General features: G+C 40.9%; 1 protein-coding gene across 1 annotated transcript in view; it reads right to left on the bottom strand.

The window, feature by feature from the left end:
* dnajc17 (DnaJ (Hsp40) homolog, subfamily C, member 17) overlaps positions 1-22,337 on the bottom strand; it is a 49,180-nt gene extending 26,843 nt beyond the window's left edge. The window contains exons 1-8 of the mRNA XM_010878962.5: positions 22,051-22,337; positions 10,050-10,119; positions 7,989-8,047; positions 7,798-7,885; positions 6,295-6,371; positions 5,812-5,938; positions 4,943-4,992; positions 1,562-1,639 (exon numbers count right to left, since the gene is read on the bottom strand). Of these exons, the coding sequence (XP_010877264.1) occupies positions 1,562-1,639; positions 4,943-4,992; positions 5,812-5,938; positions 6,295-6,371; positions 7,798-7,885; positions 7,989-8,047; positions 10,050-10,119; positions 22,051-22,134 (633 nt within the window). The 5' untranslated portion in view covers positions 22,135-22,337. The remainder of the gene's footprint in view (positions 1-1,561; positions 1,640-4,942; positions 4,993-5,811; positions 5,939-6,294; positions 6,372-7,797; positions 7,886-7,988; positions 8,048-10,049; positions 10,120-22,050) is intronic.
* Between the last annotated feature and the right edge of the window lie 1,034 nt (positions 22,338-23,371).

Raw genomic sequence — 23,371 nt, 5'->3', positions numbered from 1 at the left:
TTACATTATCCCTAAATGTTACCAAAATTACATGAACCCTACTCTAACACACTTTTTTAAATAATACATTTCCCAAAAAACTTCAGCCACAGTAACATTTCGAAGAAAAACGCCTGGGACATTTCATCATTAACTGCTTCTAGCAGGTTCCAAGTATTTGTGTATCCAGACAGTATCCTGATCTGTGTGGTGAGAAAGCCCAATGAGACATAATGTTCGGAACTTATGGTATGAGCTGACTAACTGTGGCCCTTGTCCAGCTGTATGACAGTAAAAGACAGAGGCCAGGAGTACATGGGAGGGGCAGTACAGCCCGGGTGAACCACTGACCTCTGACACAAACACAGAAAAATAGGAGTTTGGGAGTAGAGACAGGACTTGGACACCGCAGTAGTAGCTGATCCATCTCAGCTGCACTGGTAATTACAGAGAGGCTGTTGGCTGATGGAGGATGATGGAAACTGGGCTCCTCTGGGTCAAAGACTACAGCAGACGATGGGGACATGGCTGACACAGTATGTCACCTGCAATACAGGGCCTCTCTCATTAAGCCCACTCAAAAAATGCAAGCAGGACTCTAAGAATCCCATTCCCAGGAATCTGGATCTGTGGGAAAAGGCAAGGCCAGGAATGCTAATGGACTCTATGGACACTCCAAAGTGTGCCAAAAGTGACAAACGGGAGTCTCTGTAGACCCCATATATTATAAATCAAAATATTATAACATGTATTTTTCCCCAAACAGAGCAGACGTAAGAGTCCAAAACACACAGTCCCCTCTCTCACACATGGACGGCTACTCCTAGTCAAGCTCTACCTGCCATTCAACGGAGGAGCTTGCCATTACAAATAGCAATGTGTTGTTTTTGAAATGCAACAACTTTACTTAAGCAAAAACAATAACACTAATTTCCCCACAAATCTTCAACCCAGCTTTCCATCACAATGAGTGCGTGCAGAGGGTGAATGTAAAGTGTGACCTTTTTTGAGGTGTTTGACGTCAGTGACACTTGGTCTTTCCCTATCCTCATTCCTTCCCAATCTAAGCACTACCAAAACACCCCTTGGCTGCTTGCAGTTTGAGGCGGTACACGGTTGCATGAGAAGAGCACATTTCCTAGCAACTCCCCTGGCACTGCTAAACCCGCCCGGTTACAGGGGCACTAGCAATGGCGTGCACCACTTTAAGACACTACTGCATTGCCCTCAGCACTTTGACTGAAACAACCTTTTACGGGGCTTGTATAAAAGAAAAAAAGAAAACACTAAAACACTGATGTCATGCATAGCACAAATGTGAGCAGGACACCAGGCATGTTACATTACAGGAGATTTGGGAAAAGATACAGGTCAATAAAATAGGCTGTAACAGTGTCTTTTCTGATATATTTCACACTCAAATAAGAATATTTCATATAAGACAGTCATAGCTCATTCTAAAACATGTAATGAGGAAAAACAATGTTGCTTTCAGTAATAACTGTATGCCAACTTGAAGGCAATGGCCTTTTGAATTTCATCTGTGTTATAATATTTGGTGATATACAGTAAGTCCACTTACCTTTGATAGCAGACTAAAGATGAAGTCTTGAGAGTAGCCTCCATTGGTGTCATCATCTTTTTTACACTTCCACTTCAACTGAGAAAAATAATACATAAATAAATATGAGATAAAAACATAATGACACATTTTTCATAAACATAATAAAACTTTGATAAATCAATGTGAACATCAGAACTGAAGTTTAATGTCTACACATTAAAAACGAATCTCTTTTGGACAGCATTTCAAGCTTAAACAACAAGTATTTTCAATTGAGGTGAAAATGTACTCAGTCAGCTCACCAAAAATACTAAGAATGCCCATCATGTAAAACGGTCGAAAACCAGTATTGGATGACCATTTAGTCTTTTAGTGCCTCTGTCCCAACTTTTTTGAAACATGTTGCTGGCACCAAACTCACATTTTTCCAAAAACTATAGGATTTCTCAGTTTCAACAGAATTTTTATTGCATTTTACATAGCGTCACCACTTATTTGGAAGTGTGGTTGTAAATACCTGCCTACTTAAAAATCGCTGAACAGTAAAATGGGTATACAGTGGATATTAAGTCTACACACCCCTGTTAAAATGAAATTTTTTTGTGATGTAAAAGAATGAGACAAAGATAATCATGTCAGAACCTTTTCCACTTTTAATGTGACCTATAATGTGAACAATTCACAATTATAGGGGAAAAATGAAAAATAAACACCTTACAATAAAATGGTTGCACAAGTGTGCACCCCCTCTTATAACTGGGGATGTGGCTGTGTTCAGAATTAACCAATCAAATTCAAACTCATGTTAAATAGAAGTCCTTACACACCTGCTATCATTTAAAGTGACTCGGATTAATCACAAATAAAGTTCAGCTGTTTTTCCTGACATTTTCTTAGTTGCATCTCAGAGCAAAAGCCATGGTCCGCAGAGAGCTTCCAAAAAATTAGAGGGATTTCATTGTTGTAAGATATCAGTCAGGAGAATTTCCAAAGCATTAGATTTACTATGGAACACAGTGAAGACAGTCATCATCAAATGGAGAAAATATGGCACAACAGAGACATTACCAAGAACTGGACGTCCCTCCAAAATTGATGAAAAGACGAGAAGAAAACTGGTCAGGGAGGCTTCCAAGAGGCCTACAGCAACATTTAAGGAACTGCAGGAATTTCTGGCAAGTACTGGCTGTGTGCTACATGTGACAACAATCTCCCGTATTCTTCATATGAATGGGCTATGGGGTAGGGTGGCAAGACGGAAGCCTTTTCTTACAAAGAAAAACATCCAAGCCCAGCCGAAGTTTGCAAAAACAAACATCAAGTCTCCCAAAAGCACGTGCGAAAATGTGTTATGGTCTGATGAAACCAAGGTTGAACTTTTTGGCCATAATTCCAAAAGGTATATTTGGCTCAAAGGCAACATTGCACATCACCCAAAGAACACCATACCCACAGTGAAGGATGGTGGTGGTAGCATCATGCTTTGGGACTGTTTTTCTTCAGCTGGAACCGGGGCCTTAGTCAGGGTGGAAGGAATTATGAACAGTTCCAAATACCAGGCAATTCTGGCACAAAACCTTCAAGCGTCTGTTAGAAAGCTGAAGATGAAGAGGAAGTTCAGCATGACAACGACTCAAATAACACATCCAAATCCACAAAAACATGGCTTCACCAGAAGACGACGTTTTGGAATGGCCCAGCCAGAACTCAGACCTGAATCCAATTGAACATCTGTGGGATGATCTGAAGAGAACTGTGCACAGGAGATGTCCTCGCAATCTGACAGATTTGGAGCGCTTTTGCAAAGAAGAGTGGGCAAATATTGCCACATTAAGATGTGCCATGCTAATAAACTCCTAACCAAAAAGACTGAGTGCTGTAATGAAATCAAAAGGTGCTTCAACAAACTATTAGTTTAAGGGTGTGCACACTTATGCAAATAAGCTATTGTGAGTTTCTTATTTATTTTTCACTCCAAGATTTCCGTTTGTTTTTCAATTGAATTGTTCACGTTATAGGTCACATTACAGGTGGAAAAACATCTGACATGATTTATCTTTGTCTCATCTTTCACATTAAAAAAAACTGCCATTTTAACAGGGGTGTGTAGACTTTTTATATCCACTGTATATAACAACGTCCTTAAAGCAAAAGGTGGAATTCATAGCTTACCGTCACCTACTAAGAAGTATCAAATATCTCAAATAATTTTAAAATATTGCATCAATGTCCAAACAGACACCATGCCTTTAGAGTGAAGCGTATGGGGTCACATTTCACTTTCATGTCAAAGAATCTGCCACACTGGACAGGACAAGAATGGTTTGTAGAAGGCAGCACTGCTGAAATTTATGGAAATAGTACAAAAAGATTTAAAGTCCGCCAGTAGTTTTATAGTTAGGTCTACCTTGAAATAACATCTGAAAATAGTGAAAATTATTCATTTTCAGGGAAAATCTCAGGGTATTTTTCTTGTTCGAACTGAATGATAAATGACTGACAACATACTTTGAATTGAGCCTGTCGTATTTGTGTACTGAGGAAAAGAACGTACTCCAGGCCAGAAACAATACTGATTAAATGTTATAGTTGAACAGACATAGTTGTCACATTGCTCCATAACAAAAGCTGAATAACTGACAGCTGACCAATAGTTACGTCTTGTTTCCAGCTATCAGATACAACGGGCCTGAAGAGCAATGTATGGAATAATATCACCGTATGTGAACATGATACGTTTAATACTGAATCAAGACTCAACACCCAGTGCTGACGTTTGTTTTCCTAACTGAACACACAAACTCAGGAGTGATTCTTTGGGGGATACACTGCTCTTGATGGGTATCAGAAATGTTAACAAGATTAAATATATAAACACATTAGCAAATGTCCCCAGTGTCCTTTAATAGAAGGGGATTTAGCAGTTTCCTGAGGAAATATAATAACCCCCTTTTTACATAGTTAAAGCTTTCCTGACAATGGCCAACAGAACGCAGACAGAGGAACGCAGACAGAGGAACGCAGACAGAGGAACGCAGACAGAGGAACGCAGACAGAGGAACGCAGACAGAGGAACGCAGACAGAGGAACGCAGACAGAGGAACACAGACAGAGGAACACAGACAGAGGAACACAGACAGAGGAACACAGACAGAGGAACACAGACAGAGGAACAGGAAACATACGCTCTGAAGAAGTGTATGTGCTGTCCATTATATCACTAATATCTTGGTTTCCATTAACCCACACAAATGAAACACTTTGGAGGTTCAGACTGTGGTTAAACTCCCTCCAGAACCTTGTCAGGGGAGGACACCAGTAGAGAGACTAATTCCCCCTCCTCTCTTTATCCAAGGCCAACAATCACTACCCGACAGTAAAATAAATATTTTAACTTACTTTTAATTTTGGGGTCACATTGCTCTTCGAATGTCTTCCAACCGCTGCGTCTGGGGGAGAGAGAAATACAGAGAGAAAGAAACTGTAAGAGTAGTCAAAATACTCCTGTCCACTCTTTGGGAGACAAACAGGAATAAGTTCTTTGGCATCATCAGTTCTTGGTTGTTAATCTTCCTGCTGTAGTGTGCTGGCCTCGGCCCCGGGCACGCTGGCCTGCCGGGCGCCCCCGGGGCCGTAAACGCATACTTCCAGGAAGGCCTTGCCGCTGAATACCGTGAAAGGGCCTTTTGGTGAAGACATGCTAGCCTTGCGTGACTTGGTATGTACTGTAGCTGCAATGGGATAAGTCCTCATCATCATCCACAACCCAGAGTCCTATCACCTCCCTTTATTAGACATTCAGACCATTAATGGTTTCTCATGGCGCCAGCCCAGAACAAGCATCCATTTCCCCAAACATAAATGTGATTTTAAGAGATGATGTCAAACAGATGATGTAGCTGTATGTGTGTCTGTCATCTCTGTATTATGAAGCCAGGTTATGTATCTGCTGACAGACATGAAAATAGGACTTTTATACTGATATTCCAATTACTACTGTTTCTATGCAACATAAAATGTTCAAAGTTGGAGAATATGGCATTTTTGTTCTGTCCAGAAAGGCAGTCCACTGTGTAACATCTGGCCGATCAGCTGCCCTGGCTGTCTGGTTCGGTAGACTGGTTTCACCAAGGGTCAGACGGGCTTTTGCCCATGCTGCTGCAGTCGACCATTAAATGAGGAAGTAGCTGAATGCACATTTCAATCCAAACTCTGTGGGTAATGAGAGTCAGTTCAGTGTCGAGTGACCGATGTGAATGAGTAGGAACCTGTAGATGAGTAGTTTGATGTGCCCGTTTGGTGGAGCTGAGCCTCTCTCTCCCTCTGGATCTGTTCCTTGATCAGCCTCTGTTCCTCCTGCAGCTGCCTTGAGCCTTCCTCTCTCAGACGGGCAATCTGACATGAAAAATCACACAGTGATTAAAAACAAGGAGTATCCTTCTCTCAACATCCACTATCAGCGGTGTCAAAAGAAAACATGAGGGTTATTATAAGACCACAACAAAAGGCTGAGCTGTTCAGGGATTGTGAGGGCTGAGGACAGAAATGGCGGTGTCCTACAGTAAAACAGTGACAGGAAGAGCCACGCTCTCGACCTGACGGCATGCAGTGCAGAGATAAGTAGTCTGAGTCCTCTAGAATACTTTTGGTTAGAGCCACCTCAGGGCTAGAGGTCCATGTGTGTACATGAGGGACTGACACTGAAGAGGAGAAGAGGAGAACAGGATGCTGTGCAGCGCCATCTGTCTTACCTCCTCCTCCAGTGTTCTGGTGTTCTGGAACTGCTCAGCGCTGTGGGCCTCCGCCTGCCGCTCCCTGGCCTCCAAGTCTGTGAATTCATACACATGAAAACAGGAGGTTACCAAACATCACGCCGCTTCTATGACAGTGAGGCCTCAGATTTTGGATAACGTGTTGTTGTGGGGGGGGGGGGGATCCAATCACACGACATCTGTCCTAGACAGACACGTGCAACTGCCAGAAAAGAAAGATCTGTGTGTTCATTACGATCTCTTAGTTGATGAGTGGTTTACTTTTATGTAGTGACTACTGTAACAATCCAATAATATCTTCTTCCTTTTAAATCTCTATTGTCACTGATGGGGCCTCCCTGACCATTCTCTCTTCCTTTTCCACTTTCTTTGACTCCATCTGTCCCCTTTTGTCCCAGCCAGCCAACCTCCAAACTTCCCTAACTCCAATCTATGCTCAAACTAAGGGATGTAACGATGTACTGATGGACCCTTCATTCAAAAGAACAAAAGACGAGTGGGTTGGTTTGCTCACCCAATCTAAATGCAACATGAATCAGAAAATGCAATAACATTTTTACAAGCAACAGATTCACTAACTAATATCATGTTATTTCCTCCCTCCAAAAGTACCTTTAATCTTTTGTTCGGAATGTATGCCGACCCCATCAGTAGTTTATTGAACTAAACATTTAAATGCGAACGCTAATCAATAATCTCCAAGACAACAGTGTGTATAATGGAAAAATACACTGAACAAAATTATAAAGCTCATTCATCATGAGCTGAACTCAAAGATCTAAGACTTTCTCTATGTACACAAAAGGCCTATTTCTCTCAAATATTGTTCACAAATATGTTCGGCATATCAAGATGCTGAATAGACAGCATGATTATTGCACAGGTGTGCCTTAGGCTGGCCACAATAAAAGGCCACTCTAAAATGTGCAGTTCCATCACACAGCACAAAGCCACAGATGTCGCAATTTTGAGTGAGCGTGCAATTGGCACGCTGACTGCAGGAATGTCCACCAGAGCTGTTTCACTCACACTCATACCATACACCAAGAAATCCATGTTCCCTATCTTTTAATCCTAATTTTTATTCTAACCTCAATAACCTGTGCTTCAATTTAACTTTTATTTTTACATAAACTTTTTTAATCCCCAATTTAATTTAATCCAATTCATGATTATGAGCAGGGCCCTGCTAATCTAGATATTCTATGACTTAACCCCCAAACCCTGACAATGCTGGCTGTTTGGACCCTCCACAGTATCTCCGGGCTAAACTTCCAGCAGGATTAAAACCCAGGTCTCACATGCAGCAGACTAATACCAACACTATTCCCACATGTATGTGTTACTATATACCTAACCCACAAGGCAGAAATTGACTTTGTCCTAGTGGGGACCAATTTGTCACACACACACGACTGCCAGTTTTGCATTATTGAGGGAAGTGCTTTATTAGTTCTAGTAAGGTCAGGTCTAAGAGCTCACCTAGCTTGATCTTCTTCCTCTTAGCATCTAGCTTGTTGTTCCTCTCCTCTGCTTGTTTTTTGGCAGCGCAGATCTTATCGTAAGCAGCCTAAGACACAAGAGAGGAGGACAGTTTGATGCGATGAAATGCTGCACAGACGTGTGGATGGCCGGCATGGGTGTATCAGCCAGACAGAGGTCACATGTCTCACCCTGGCAGCCGCATCAGTGAGCACCTCCAGGGCTTGGGACAGCTGGTGGAAGAGCTCGGCTGGGGGAAGAAACACGTCATATTTTAGAGTGAATAATGGCTGTGTTGTACATACAGTAAAACATACACAATCTCATATTCCCACTCAGACGGGCAGGGAGGACTGGAAGGTAAGACGGTGGTGGAGGGGGCCCATTGTAAATGTGTAGAACGTCAGCTTTAAAAACAACAACCGACGGGAACATGGGTTAACAGCGCATGGTAATGATACTTTAGTGAGCTGCTAACACGCAATGGGAGGTGAGAGGAGGGTAGAGGGAGACAGGGGGACTGTGTGCTGCGTGTGGAGGAGGGGATGGAAACGAGATGGGGTTGAGAAACAGCCAGGCGTGTGTTCGCTCCTGGGTGACGTCTCCATGCCAATGTGGGACCCGGAGCTGACATAAATGGAGACATTTCCTGCGTTAAAAGGTGCCTGGAGTCTCAAGAACCCCGTTTCCTCTAATGATCTATATACACTTTTCCCACATAAACCCACCTGGCCTCTCAGGCCGTGTCCCATTAGGGTGCCCTAAGGGGCCTCAGGAGCAATCACAGGTACCACGCAAACCCCCAGGTCACTATCCCCCTCAACACCCCAACACCAGCCCTGGAAACATAAACCCCCAGCCCATAACCGGTCCCACTAGCACACTTCACTGCTTCAGTTTAATTACTCACTTATGGGATTTTTTTGTTTTCTATCTAACAGGCCTCTAGTGTTACTCCCTCTGAGGAAAGCAGGGGGTAACAGCAGGCTTTCGAGTACTGCAAGTGCATGGGTCAGTTTACATACACACATGGAATAGAGCAGACTGAGACATAGCATTCTGCAGTGCCACATTGACTGTCACAGCACAGGATTGCATATGGGGCTCGGTATGGGCTGTGCCCCCACATCACCGGAACAACACCTTTTGGCTAGTTTTAGGGCTCTAAACATCTCCAGTGTTTTAGTGCTCTAGCCACCTCCAGTGTTTTTGTGCTCTAGCCACCTCCAGTGTTTTTGTGCTCTAGCCACCTCCAGTGTTTTTGTGCTCTAGCCAACTCCAGTGTTTTGTGCTCTAGCCACATCCTGTGTTTTAGTGCTCCAGCCATCTCCTGTGTTTCAGTGCTCAAGACATCTCCTGCTTTTTAGGGCTCTAGTCACCTCCAGTGTTTACGGCTCTAGCCATCTCATATGGTTTAGGGCTCTAATTATCTGCAGTCTTTTAGGGCTCTAGCCATCTCGTATGTTTTAGGGCTCCAGTCATCTGCAGTCTTTTAGGGCTCTAACCATCTGCATTGTTTTAGGGCTCTAGCCAGTGTTTTAGGAATCTAGCCATCTCTGTTTTAGGGCTCAAACCATATCCGGTATTTTAGAGCTCTGGCCATCAGAACATGTAATGTGAGACAACATACTCCTAAACTTCTCCATTTCACTTCTGGGAAACTTGGCCATTTAATTCCACTAAGCCCCCTATTACCCCCTTGTTTCCCATTTTTGACTTAATCAGAAATAATCAGAGGCATCCAGCAACCGCATAAACCTCACTTGAAAACATGCCTCACGGTGCCTTTTATTTAAAAAAAATTAGGTCCTGACACAGAATTAAATTGAAATTTCCTAAACTGATTGTTGACATGTTTGTTGGCGACGGGCCGCCGTGGGATCTAGCAGGAGAAACACTGATCGTGCTGTCTGGCTGGGGCCAGTCCCACATGGCCGCAGGACTGCTGGGAAGAGTCTGCTCCGGTTACTCAGTTAGAGGCTGTGGCTGGCCTGTCTGGCAGAGTCACAGGGGTCAGACCCTAGAGGTGTTAGTGGGAGGTTTTAGTACAGGAGATATGTAGTGTTTTGGCTTATGACAGCTGTCAGCTTCAGCAACAAGGACATGAATATCCATTCCAGCCCACACTGTTCTCTTCACGAGGGACAAAAACGTGCCCGGTGGTGGTGGTTTTCACATTTTCTCCGCTACAGATGCAGAAGACTATATGCGAAGTGAAGAGAACTAAACCTGTGCTGTGACCTTTAACTCACCTGCTTTTGGGTTGTCAGGGTTCTTGTCTGGATGGCATGTCAACGCTTTCTGTCGGTAGGCCTTCTTGATCTACAGGGGAAAGAGAGAAGGAAATCAGTAAGAGAGTATGGACTGATTTTATTGACTGATTTAGTATGATGGTCTTATGTCAGTTCATTACTCAGAACATTAGTAATAAGCATTGTTTTGTCCCAGTCCACTATATTAAAACTAGAAATTGCTCATCTCTGGTGTTCCAAGCATAAGAAAACATTACCCTTCGTGTTACCAAATAATCTCGAAAGTTACAAAAACTACAGAAATGTTTGTGATGCCACTAATCCAATAAAAGAGAGGAGCCTACGAATACATTAGTCCATTTATTTTTTCTTATTAATGTAATGCACACAATGGGATGCAGTTGTGATGCAACTGAGAACCTTTCCAGACTGTTTTTCTTCTTGTCACCATTTGTATGGCTCCCAGGTGTTTCTTCGAACATCTGATAATTTACGTTAACCCGTTTCCAATAACCTAACCACTGGCAACTATGGATTAAATGAACAGAAGACAAAATCAAAGGTTCCTTTAACCTCAACTCCCCAGACCACTTTGGTGTCATCTTTGACTGGCCCTAGAGTAGCCAAACATTTTGGTACATGCATTCAGTTAGTTCTTCATTTTGTGCATCTTAGCCGAAAGCCTTTAGGTTTGTTTTTCCTGAACATTCCAAATCACTGTATGCTGAATCTCAACACTAATTATAATTTTTTATGAAATCACCAGCACCAAAAGTTAAATGTGTATAAATGTGATGCCCTCAGGAGCTAAAAACAGTACAATCCTGTTACCAAAAAAGTTGGCAAACTGTGTTCAATGTAAATAAAAACCTATATTCAATAGAAAAAATAGTGCAAAGACAAAATATCAAATATTGAAACAGAGACATTTTAGTGTTTCTTGAACAATATTAGTCCACTTTGAATTTGATGCCAGCAACACATTTCAAAAACACGTTTCAAAAAAGACAGAGGCAACAAAACACTGAAAAAGTTGTGTGATGCTTATAAACTATACCTGGTGCAATATCGTACAACTAATTAGGTCAATTGGCAACAGATCTGTAACATGACTGGTTATTAAAAGATAATTCAAGATGGGTCTGTCACAAGTGAGGATGGGGAGGGGTTCACCACTCTGTGAAAGACTGCATGGGCAAATAGTGCTACGATTTAAGAATACAATTTCTTAACATAAAACTGCAAAGATTTTGGGGATATCATAATCTACAGTACATAATATAATTAAAAGATTCAGAGAATCTGGAGAAATCTCTGTATGCAAGGGACAAGACCAAAATCCAATATTGGATGGCCCTGATCTTCGGACCTTTAGGCCCGAAGATCAGGGCCACTGCATTAAAAACAGACATAATTCTGTAGTGGACATTTCCACTACAGGAACACTTCCGAAAACCATTGTCTGAGAACACAGTACGTCGCTGCACCCCAAAAATGCACGTTTAAACTCGACCATGCAAAGAAGAAACCATATTTAAACCAGATCCAGAACCACAGCCGCCTTCTCTGGGCCCAAGCTCATTTAAGATGGTCTGAGGCAAAGTGGAAAACTGTCCTGTGGTCTGACAAATATTTGTTATTTTTTGGGAATCATGGATGTCCAGCATCCGTGATGGTATGGGGGTGCGTTAGTGCATATGGCATGTCAACCTGCGCATCAGTGAAGGCACCATTAATGCCGAACAATATATACAGGTTTTAAAGCAACATATCTTGCCATCCAGACAAAGTATTTTTGAGGGAAGGCCTTGCTTATTTCCAATACATTTTCAAATGGGCATGTATTTTTCCAAAAACAATAACATTGCTCAGTTTTAACATTTCATATGTTGTCTTTGTACTAATTACAATTAAATACAGGGATAAATGATTTGCACATCATTGCATTAAATTTTTAACTGCATTGTACAGTGTCCCAACTGTTTTGGAAAGGGTGTTGTAATGGTTTGATATGGAACTACAGAGGGTGAAAATGTGTTCAGTTTTTGAGTCCAATCTAAATCTGCAACCATCCTTCTCTGTAAATGTGTTAACACACTTTGAATAAAGATTGACTTGACTGCTGTCTAGTTAACGCTGACAAAGCTTTTTCAAGTAGGATAAATGCGGACCGGGTTGGTGGCAGACGTTTTGGATGATCTTCACTGTGGTGCCAGAACAAAAGTTACAATAACACGCAAACACTGTGCCATTGTCCATCACTAAATTGGAAGTCAGCCATTAATATCTTGGGTCTCAAGCCAAAACTATCGAAAATATGAGCAATCAACCCAGGAAAAAAAACAATACTTTGGATGGAGCACTGTAATCTAACGTGAGGTTTTAGTCCTCTTCTCTTTTTTACTCAAAGTTGTTCTCTGGAATGTTAACCACATTTCTTGGGTACTTCTGGGCGAGTTAATGACAACGTGTTTTTCATTAGGCAATGTCTACTCCTCCAGAGGAAACCGGGCCCATTGAGACAGCAACTCTCAGAAGAGACACGGAGTACAGATTTTTCTAACCACTCCTCTATCCCCAGTGGAATACCCATGTCCTAATCAACCCTGCCAGCATTCTGCATGCTTTCACCTCCATTTCATCTGATCCACCTCCTTCCTCCCTTGCTGACAATCAATAATACCCTGTCTATTGGAACTGGATAGATCAGAGTTCTGTTTTTCCCATCTGGAACTTTGGACTGGACTCCATCTACTCTGGCATATGCAAAGTCTCCTTGTGTGTCTGTTTTGCATATTGTATCTTTGGGAGATGCCAGAACATACACTGCAGACAGACTGTTGCCTGGCTGTTACAAAATACATTTTAACTATCTGCGATGAGACAGACTTGGGCTAAAGTAGCCTTGTCTTGACCTGGACCTGATTTGGAAAGTTGGTGTGGATGTTTGGGAGCAGGGGGTTACAACAGAATTTCAAGTAGCAAGGCTTCCTTCAACCTTTTAGCAACCTCTCTGCAAATGTCTGATCTTCTGCTTTATAATTCCTCATTCCATAATGTTTTCCCAGAGCTGTCTGGCCATCACATCAGAATATGCCCATCTTGGCAGTGAGCAGAGTGACATGAGTAGCTCCTGAGTTACACAGCAATGCCACTGCCCAAGACAAAACACCTGGTCAGTTAAGGAGGTCAGGCCATGTCCTCAACTTAAATAGCGTACTTCATAAGTTTGTCAAGAGGAAGAGATCCCTACTGTGTTAATAACAGCCCATTTGGTGAATGCGTGCAAGCACTCCAGAAATCTACCCCCATGGGGACGACTTACTGTGGATTTCATAATGTTGAGCTGGGCCCAGAGAGGCGAAGCCAGAGTCCAGTGCCCCGTCTCTCTCTCATCTACTGCTGGCATGGGAATACTACTCCCCCAGCCCTAAATTTAGTTAAATAATACATGATTGTTCCCATCAATGCTGTAACACGCAAGCCCTAATTGAGGTAGAGCCAAAGTCCAACTTCAGAGTTAGCCAATTCAGTGCTAAAGGAGAGTAGAAAGGTTGAGTGACCGGTCCTCTTGAGTATAGAGGAGGGTCAATTACTGTGGCAATTACAAGTGTGTAGCTCATGACAGTTTTTTCCGGTGCTGGATATCTTAAATCAATTATAAGAGAAAGGTCTCTTAGAGGATCCAGTGAACCATAAGACTAATGAGGCATTTAGGTCGAAATACATCCCATCCCCCATTCCCTCCAATACCATCAGACACACAGTAGAGTAGCTTAATGGTTGGTGCCTGAAATCAGGCGCTCTCTCGGCCACCCGCTGGCCTGCCAGTCTTTACTGCATACCCACATCTTGTATTCATTACCCCAGTCTGTGGTGCATATTAGAGCTGACAACTGGCCCCTGCAGAGCCACAGCACAGCCGCAGCAGGGCCCCAACTGGACCCACATGGGTGGCTGATTAGATGCCTTCTCTGCCATGAGGCCATCCTCAATTACAATGACCTGGCATTCATGGCAAATTTTCAGCAGGAGTTAAAGCACGCAATGCCAGAGAGTAGGAGGGAAAGACTAAAAATACTGACAGCCGTAAAACAACAACCAAGGACGGGGTGTAGCGTGGATGCTGAGTGTGTGTGTGTGTGTGTGTGGAAAGATGTAATTCTGGTTCTATTTCCAAAATGCACACTGAGCGGGCATAACATGCCTGACGAGAACAATTCTTTAGGTCAGTGGTATAATTAGTGTGAATGGGGCCTGCCAAGGGTCGGCTGAGTTGATATAGGTGTCAGCAAAACGGATGTGAAAAAAATATTGAGTTAACTAACCGCACCAAAATAGGCCATTTGTATTTATAGGATTTACGTAATTTTCAACTTATATAGTAGCAAACGTTTCATTAGGTACGTTCTGACAACTGAGTGAGTAGCGGTCAAATGCCGGCCACAAACCCCCCACACTAAGCCCACCCCACTGCCTCTACAGATTGTCAGTCATCTCTATTTTAAAGGTTTTATGAAGCTGTGACAGGAAGAACTGTTCAGCCTTTGTGATGTATTATCATCTGCAAATGTGTTTATGGTTATTTCCCATGTTCAGAGAAACTGGCAATTTAAGTTGATATTTGCATTGTCCATTATCCAAACTGGATTTAAGAAGTTCTAACCACTAGATGGTGCTGCTGCTGCTGATGACATGTGAAGAAAGGAAGGTGTGAAGAATGCCCCCCTTCTAATTTACATGAATGCCCTGAAGTTGGATGTGCCCTGTGTGTTTGTGATAGCAACATCAGTTTTAGTTTACGGTTTCCTTCAAACTTGTAAACTGGCCTAAGCAAGGTATTGATGTACTCGTTTCAAAAAGCCTGGGGAAAATGCTGCAGTCACTTTTTTTTCATACCAATTTCACAGCCTTAGACACATAAGAATTTGTTCTGTCATAAGGGGCTATTTTCTAAAACAAATGCCCAGACCAAAGGATTGGAGGTACAAACTAAGAAATACAACCTTTAGACTCAATGACACCCACAAGAATATCTATTGATCTAAAGAAATTAGCCAAATACCTGCTGTAAAAAAAATCATAAAAGGGGATTCAGAAGCCCATTGTTGACTGTAAAGTACAAACAAACACAAATATACATATACACATATCAGGTGACAAATTAAAAGAAAAACCTAAACAAATGAGTGGAGGACGAATTTAGATGCTTCCATACAGGTGCTGTTTGATACAACTAAGCAATTAACATCCTATCATGCTCTGTTGCATGAATGAATAATGCTGAGCAGGCCTAATTGACCTTCATTTTGGATCAAGATGGCAGGAGGAAAGTATCACAGTGACTTTGAAAGAAGGTTCATTTTTGTGTCCGGGGTTGCACTGAATGGTTTGATAAGTATGAAAATGATGAGAATTATAAGCTATGGCCTGGGCAGTCAATAGATCTCAACCCTTGTTTTTGTCACATAAGATATTTCAGTTTGGCCAGGAAAATAACCTTAATGAATAACTTCAAACAACCAAGTAAAACTTAATGCAGGCATAATCTGTGTCACAGAGGTTTTTTGCACCTTTGATGCTTTTTGAGAACAGGACAAACATTCCATGTCCTGTTCTTCTCTGCAAATGACTTAATTGCTTTAAAGTCCTCTATAACAATTCAAAGAATAATCCTATTTCCACAGTTGGAGTGGAAAACCCCTGTGCCCATTCATCTATCTGGAAAGTACTTAAGCTGCGGACAACAGAATCTTAACAGTAATGGTGAACTTGTATTGGATGTCTTTGTAACCACTAAGTGGATAAAAGGGAGAGTTGGCACCATCTAGTGCTCATAACTTGTTAAAATCAGGTGTCAAGGGTCTTAAAAAATATATAAAAAATAAAAATAATAAACAGATTCACAGGGAATGTATAAAGAAATGCTTCCAACCGCACATCCATACTACTGGTCAAACAAAGAAATTACATTATATTGGCTACTGGGTGGGCTTGGTGTGGGGACGTGAGGGGTCTACAGGAAGAACGTGAAAATGTTTGGGATTGCTCCCCTTTTAAATGTTTTTAGAAGGTGTGGTGCAAATTGGATCCTGGGTAGTAGTTTTTAATATTATAGTAATCATATTCACTGAAATCCAATTTATCTGCTTCTAACATTGGGTGGGACATGTCCCCCCTGCCCCCTCCCTTCCCTGCTCCTATGCTCTTGTCTGACCTGCTGGTCTGTGAGCATATACAGCTCTGGAAAAAATTAAGAGACCACTGCACCTTTTTCTTTCCTTTCCAAAAAGGTTGAAAAGGAAAGTTTGGAGTGAGGAACAGAAGCGTTAAATTTGCAGTGGTCTCTTAATTTCATCACTCAAAATCTGCTCCAATAAGCTTCACATTTTCCCAAAGCAGATTGTGTGCAATTATTATTTTATTTTTGTTATTTTACCAGGTAAGTTGTACTAATAACCTGGCAGAAATTTAGTTTAACTACCTTAATAATTTCAAACGTCACAAAATTGTAAAACCTTGGCAAGGACAGAAAAAGTGGTGAGTTTTACACCTTAACTACTAATATATCACAATAATATGCGCTAGTCTACAAATAACAATAGGAGGGCAGTGTGGAGAAAAACTTTAAAAGTAGTCTTGCTCCACTTTAATCATTTTGCTCCATTCAATCCTATCAAAGGCCCACGTATTTGTTAATTATAGAATATGTTTTTGACTGTTCCAAAAAAATGTATACATTATCCATAATTGTAGGCCTAATTTTTTATTTAAAGGAAATACATTATTGTTGTCATAAACCTTTTTGCCGTGGTAAAAAAACAAGTATGGAGAATCATGTATTTTCTCTGCAATCATATCAAAGTTCAAAATTCTGCACAAATATTTTTGTAGAGTGAATTGATATAAATATGTTGACAAACATCACCTTGTCCTGTAAAATAATATAATAAATACACATTCCCTTTTTTAAATTGTACATTATACAATGCTGGGATATATATGTAGCAAATAAGGTAGAGAATTAATTTAACTGAATTGGTTTTAAACAAATGCCAATTATTCCCCATTTAAACTGTGTCTATCAGTTTACAAGGAATTGCAATCTCCTTATACTCGCTTTAGACACTAGCAGTAATATCATTCCAACCCTAAATAACTCTGGACTAGCTAGTACTATACCAGTCTCATTTGGTAAGGGAAGACTTATGTTTTAGAGGCAGGATTCTGCACAGCACCCCTTTAAATTAGCTGACATAGTTGGCAACCTTAAAAGCACTTAATTCTATTAGGCAGTGCATCAAGTAAGCGTTTTGTATCACCAGCAAATGTGCAAGGAACATCCATGAAACACAAAATGAACAAGTAGCCTATGCTGCACAAGGATTCAAGTAACGTGGTATATTGCTGCTCAATCTACAAAATAATCTTGAGACCTCACCTGAGACACCTGAGACACCTGAGACACCTGAGACTACTGAGACTACTGAGACTACTGAGACTACTGAGACTACCGAGACTACCGAGACTACCGAGACTACCGAGACACCTGAGACTACTTAGACTACTTAGACTACTGAGACTACTGAGACTACTGAGACTACCGAGACTACCGAGACACCTGAGACTCCTGAGACTACTTAGACTACTGAGACTACTGAGACTACTGAGACTACCGAGACACCTGAGACTCCTGTAAGCCAAAACATCACAGATCGTAAACATTCCAAAATGTTCATTTTTATTTAGATTATGCATTTTGTTGTTTTTTTATGTTTGGAACCAAGTAATGGACGCTATTGTTTTGGCTCTTTTGCATTATATTTGCACCTCTTATCAAGGTATCAAGGCTTTCCGGTACACATACCCTCCCTGGTGTATGCATTACAGTTCACTATCTTTCTTGACCATCAGAGGAACTCCCAGAATTTGGCTACCCATTTCAGAGGCTCTTTTCTGTCCAAGCCACAACCACAAACTTCCATAGCATATTCCTCTGGGGCAAATTAGTCTTTGATATCCACTTAAGAAATTAAGTTCTTCCCTCAATTTGGCAGTAATTTCTTTATTTTTTTTCAAGCCTAACATTTTGGGAGCTAGAGGAGGAGGTGGTTGCAAATATGACTTGATTTGGGGACATGTTGGTGAATCACCCATGGAGAATGGCTCTAGGCAGGAAAAACAGGACAAGAGAAACCCTTACAAGACTAAATCCAATACCCATGTCTGAACATAATGAGTGATTCCATATGAAACTAGGACACAGAAAGACACAGATTTGGGAAATTTCAACAAAATTCAATACATATGTCATGCAATAAAATGCTAATTAATTATTTAAAAATCATACAACGTGATTTTCTGGATTTTTGTTTTAGATTCCGTCTCTCACAGTTGAAGTGTACCTATGATAAAAATGTGAGACCTCTACATGCTTTGTAAGTATGAAAACCTGCAAAATCGGCAGTGTATCAAATACTTGTTCTCCCCACTGTATGTAACCAATAGGCACCTCAAAGATGTGTCATTAAATCTTACCGCTTGTTCTGAAACTTGGTTAGCATTTGTTTTTACATTAATTTAGGAATAAAATCAATGAAAAACAAATATGCACACCGTCTTTGAAAATGTTTCAATATATCTGTCAACATAGTATACTTTATGGGAACACAAAAGTTTCAGGGTGGGATCAATGCTAGTTTTAGAACTATAGACCATTTTCTACAAAAATGTGGCATAAAATGCAATGAATGTAACCTATACCCGTCCTTATGGATGCCAGTCATAGTAAGTTGCCCTAATTATTGTGTATTTACATAGTTACATTTTGTAACTATTATCGGTACAGTAATTGCATGTGGAATGAAAATCTGAATGAAATGCTAATAACATTTTGTAACTATTATAGGTACAGTAACTGCATGTGTAATGAAAATCTGAATAAAATGCTAATCAATCAATCAAATTTATTTATAAAGCCCTTTTTACAACAGCAGTTGTCACAAAGTGCTTTACAGAGACACCCGGCCTTAAACCCCAAGGAGCAAACAACAGTAGTGTTGAATTTCAGTGGCTAGGAAGAACTCCCTAAGAAGGTCGAATTTTAGGAAGAAACCTAGAGAGGACCCAGGCTCAGAGGGGTGACCAGTCCTCTTCTGGCCGTGCCGGGTGAGATATTAAGAGTCCAATTGGAATAATAAATACATTTCTCTGGGCTAAATCCAGAGTCTATTTGATTTTAGACAAGGTCAGAAGTATGACCAGGTGGACAAGGACAGGGACAGCAACGGGCCCCCCAAACCAGGTAATCCGCAGGTGTGGACCAGGACCTCATCTCCTCCTAAAATTTTAAACTGGAGGAGACTGAGAAAAGTTAGTAGTGCATTCCTCATATCCCCCAGCACAATAATATAGCAGCGTAACACCTTGGAACTGAGACGGGGAGGGTCCGGTGACACTGTGGCCCTACCCGGGGGAGGTCCCGGACAGGGCCCAACAAGCAGGAAATCAATCCACCCACATTGCCAGGCATCAACCAAAGGGACACCCACCAACCGCAACCCCCCTGAATGAGGGCCGAGTATTGCTAGCAGCGTACAGACCAATTGCAGCTTGGAATTGGAATTACAGCTTGGAAGCTAAAGTTAAATTCAGAAAGCACTCATTATGTGTAAACACACTGTGAGTGAAACAGAAAGCACTCAAATTGCGAACATAGGTGCATACTTGCATAAAAATGGTTCTATGAAGGAAGCATGAATGCAATCAGGGGGACTATTTCATGAGGGACATGTCACAGACTGGCAGGCAATGCGTTCCACGGACTGACACAAATCCAGGAACCTGGGTTTGAGAAATGCTGCTTCATTAACTTTACTCCACCCTGTGCCACAGAAAGGCCAAGGATTGTCTTGGACCTCAGCCACCATTTCATGCTTCCAACTATGAGAAATGCCATTTCATGCTACCAATTATCATATTTTAATCCCAGAAAATTTGACGGTTAAATTAACTAATCACCCTGTTACTAAGCTACACACACATTTACTTAATTATCTAAACAGGGATACCAAAATTGACTGCCCTTAAAAAAATTATACTTTAGCTAATCCTAACCCTAAACTTAACCGTAACTAACCTCAATATTCTAATATTCTCCATTAGTCACCTTTTTTTAATTTAACCAAAAACATACAGTAAACACTGCTGTTTGATTGTATTTGTAAGTGCTTTAACTAAGTGATTAGACTTTTTATTTTAGATTAACTTTATTTTAATGACCATTTGGGTAAGGCGAAATGTTTTTTTTTATCTTAAATATTTTTAAATTGGGAATTGGGCTAATCGGGAATCTGGTTCCTTTGAGAAATTCAAACTTTAATTGTTCATGCTCATGTTGGCGTCCTTCTTGAACTGAAACAAAAGCTGAAGAACTGTTGGGAACTGAAACAATCAATCTAGAGCCACAGTCTCATGTTTGCAACATTAACTTTCAAGATGACATCCAATCAAGCCAGTGCCAAACCTGCTACGAGATTAATTTAACATACTACACCCGCAGAAATACTAGATGGATGATTATTTTTGTGAATCAAAAATGTCACTGACACGACTGCGTTGACTAACACATTTTTAAATGGTACTATGACGCCACTTAGTGGCCATTATTATACAGATTTAAAAACGAACCAGATACCAAGTTAATTTTATTATTCACATGATTGCATGATACATTCAATCGTTTATGTATAGGTTCCTTCTCTCGACCATGAGCATATAGGAGCTTTAAAAAACACTAGATTAGGGAAAAGATCGTATAAAACGATCTCATACATTGAAAATCCCTCGGAGCATGAACAAACGATTATGAATTTATATTACCATTTCTGGCACCGCCCCTCTACACAGCCAATCAGGAGACCCATTTCATGAGCGCACAAACCAACTTGGTTTCACATGCTTAGGCTATTCCAAATGATACTATATGAGTAATTACTATAATCTTTATTAATTAATCCTAAAACCGTATTCCTTGAACCGTCAATGCTTGAGTGACTAAACCAACATTGTTTGACACGGCATTGCTATCCCAACTTCAAAGTCGTAAAGGGCAATTCCGCAGTAAGGTCAACATGAGCATGAAAAAACATATTGCATATTTGTGCCAATTTCTTGGTTCTTAGATGTAAAATTAGTTTTGAGATGACAACATAGTATTATGAGGAAATTCAGTTAATACAATCTTCATGAAACATTATTTTGCTAAACGTCACACCCATAACGAAGAATGTCAGATCTGTAAAAGTAGAGTTTCCTCTCAAAAGTAAACACGAAAATTTTATTTTTCTCATAATTGTCGTTTTTGCATGCACCCAATATTTTTCGCCAAGAATGTAAGATTCCTAGCCTTTTGTCGTTGTTTCCGTTCACCAAAAATGCCTGTGCATCTACACATCCTCTATATGTTTCTAGAAAATGAACATTTTAATGTATATTGTATCCCTAATACGTATTTTATGTGATGAGAAAGTACCTTTGTGTGAAAATATCACATCCATAACACTGTAATTTTCCTGAAACGTTTTCAATCTAAATAAGCTGGAAAGCACAAAATTATATATGGTGTGCTTGACAGCTTGATTACATAAAATTTTTACATATCTTATGTTACTCAGCTCCTGTGAGCAATATTTGCTAAGAGAACGCGCATGGAAGGTGGATCATGCACTCTGCACTCCGTGTGACGTACGACGTAAGGCTTCGCGCTCGGGTGAAATGCCGTGTTTTAGGGGATGAGAGCTAGCTTGGTTATCCACTTTACTACTGGTTTCGTTTGCAAGTACAGTGTATATATGGTTACATAGTTATTCCATCATGTAATTACCCATTTCAAAACAACTAACTACTTAATAACCTATGTCTAAACTATGCAAGCTGTCAACGTTTGCAGCAAATCGATTGGACTAGTTAGCCAAAATTAGCGAACAAGCTCCACACTTACCTCTTTCGCTGTCGCTGTGCCTTTAATCTCTAGTAGACCATACAGGTCCATCTGCAAAAGGTCTTTCGCTGTTTTTCCTGTCATTCTGTCTTACTTTTTTAATATTGTTGGCTGGCTAATAACAAAACAAACGCAAGATCAACGTGCTGAATATATTTGTTTAGCCCTATGCGGACATGACTGGTGCCCAAATTGATGACGTACGTCACGCAGTTGAGAGAGCAGAGTATAGAAGCATGGATTCTGTGTATAACGACCATTCCGAGTCTTTTCGGTCTGCCGGCCCCTGTGGCTGACAGTGGTATCCTGTGTGGTTCACCTGAAACAACCGTCTCATTTGGATCCCGAACGACTCTTCGTCTAAAATGCTTGAAAATAAACCCAGAACAAAATATATCTCCATTGGTCAACCAGACTGGGCAACAGCTCCAGTTCGTTTACATTGTAGGCTTGCTACATTAATAGGTAGACAGGCTATCGTGCATGGAACTAAACTCAGCAACAACAAAAAAATCCCTTTTTCAGGACTGTGTATTTCAACAATAATGTTATAACTTTGTAAAGGGTTGTTTAAACCCTTTACAGATCTTCATTGTAAAGGGTTTAAACAATGTTTTCCATGCATGTTCAATGAACCATAATCAATTAATTAACATGCACCTGTGGAATGGTCGTTAAGACCTTAACATCTTACAGAGAGTAGGCATTTAAGGTCACAGTTCTAAAAACGCAGGACACTAAAGAGACTTGTCTACCGACTGTGAAAAACACCCAAAGAAAGATGCCCAGGGTCCCTGCTAATCTGCGTGAATGTGCATTAGGCATGCTGCAGGGAGGCATGAGGACTGCTGATGTGGCCAGGGCAATAAATTGTGGAAGACAATTACAGTGGAAGACCACGTGTAACAACACCTGCACAGGATTGGCACATCCGAATATCACACCTGCATGACAGGTACAGGATGGCCACAACAACTGCCCGAGTCACACCAGGAACACACAATCCCTCCATCAGTGCTCAGACTGTCCGCAATAGGACAAATCTGGTCCAGTCCATGAGGAGGAGATGCACTGCAGTACTTCAAGCAGCTGGTGGCCACACCAGATACTGACTGGTACTTTTGATTTTGAGCCTCCCTTCATTCAGGGACACATTTCTGTTATTCACATGTCTGTGAAACATTTTTAGTTTATGTCTTATGGTGTTGACTCTTTTAGTGTTCATACAAATATTTACACACATTAAGTTTACTGAAAGTTGAAAGTCAGAGGACGTTTCTTTTTTTGCTGAGTTTATGTTTGAGTGGATGCACGTGAAATA

Source organism: Esox lucius, chromosome 15 (assembly GCF_011004845.1).
Source record: "Esox lucius isolate fEsoLuc1 chromosome 15, fEsoLuc1.pri, whole genome shotgun sequence".
Lineage (NCBI taxonomy): Eukaryota > Metazoa > Chordata > Actinopteri > Esociformes > Esocidae > Esox > Esox lucius.
Note: the sequence above shows the minus strand (reverse complement) of the source record. Positions and strands in the feature narration are given on the sequence as shown.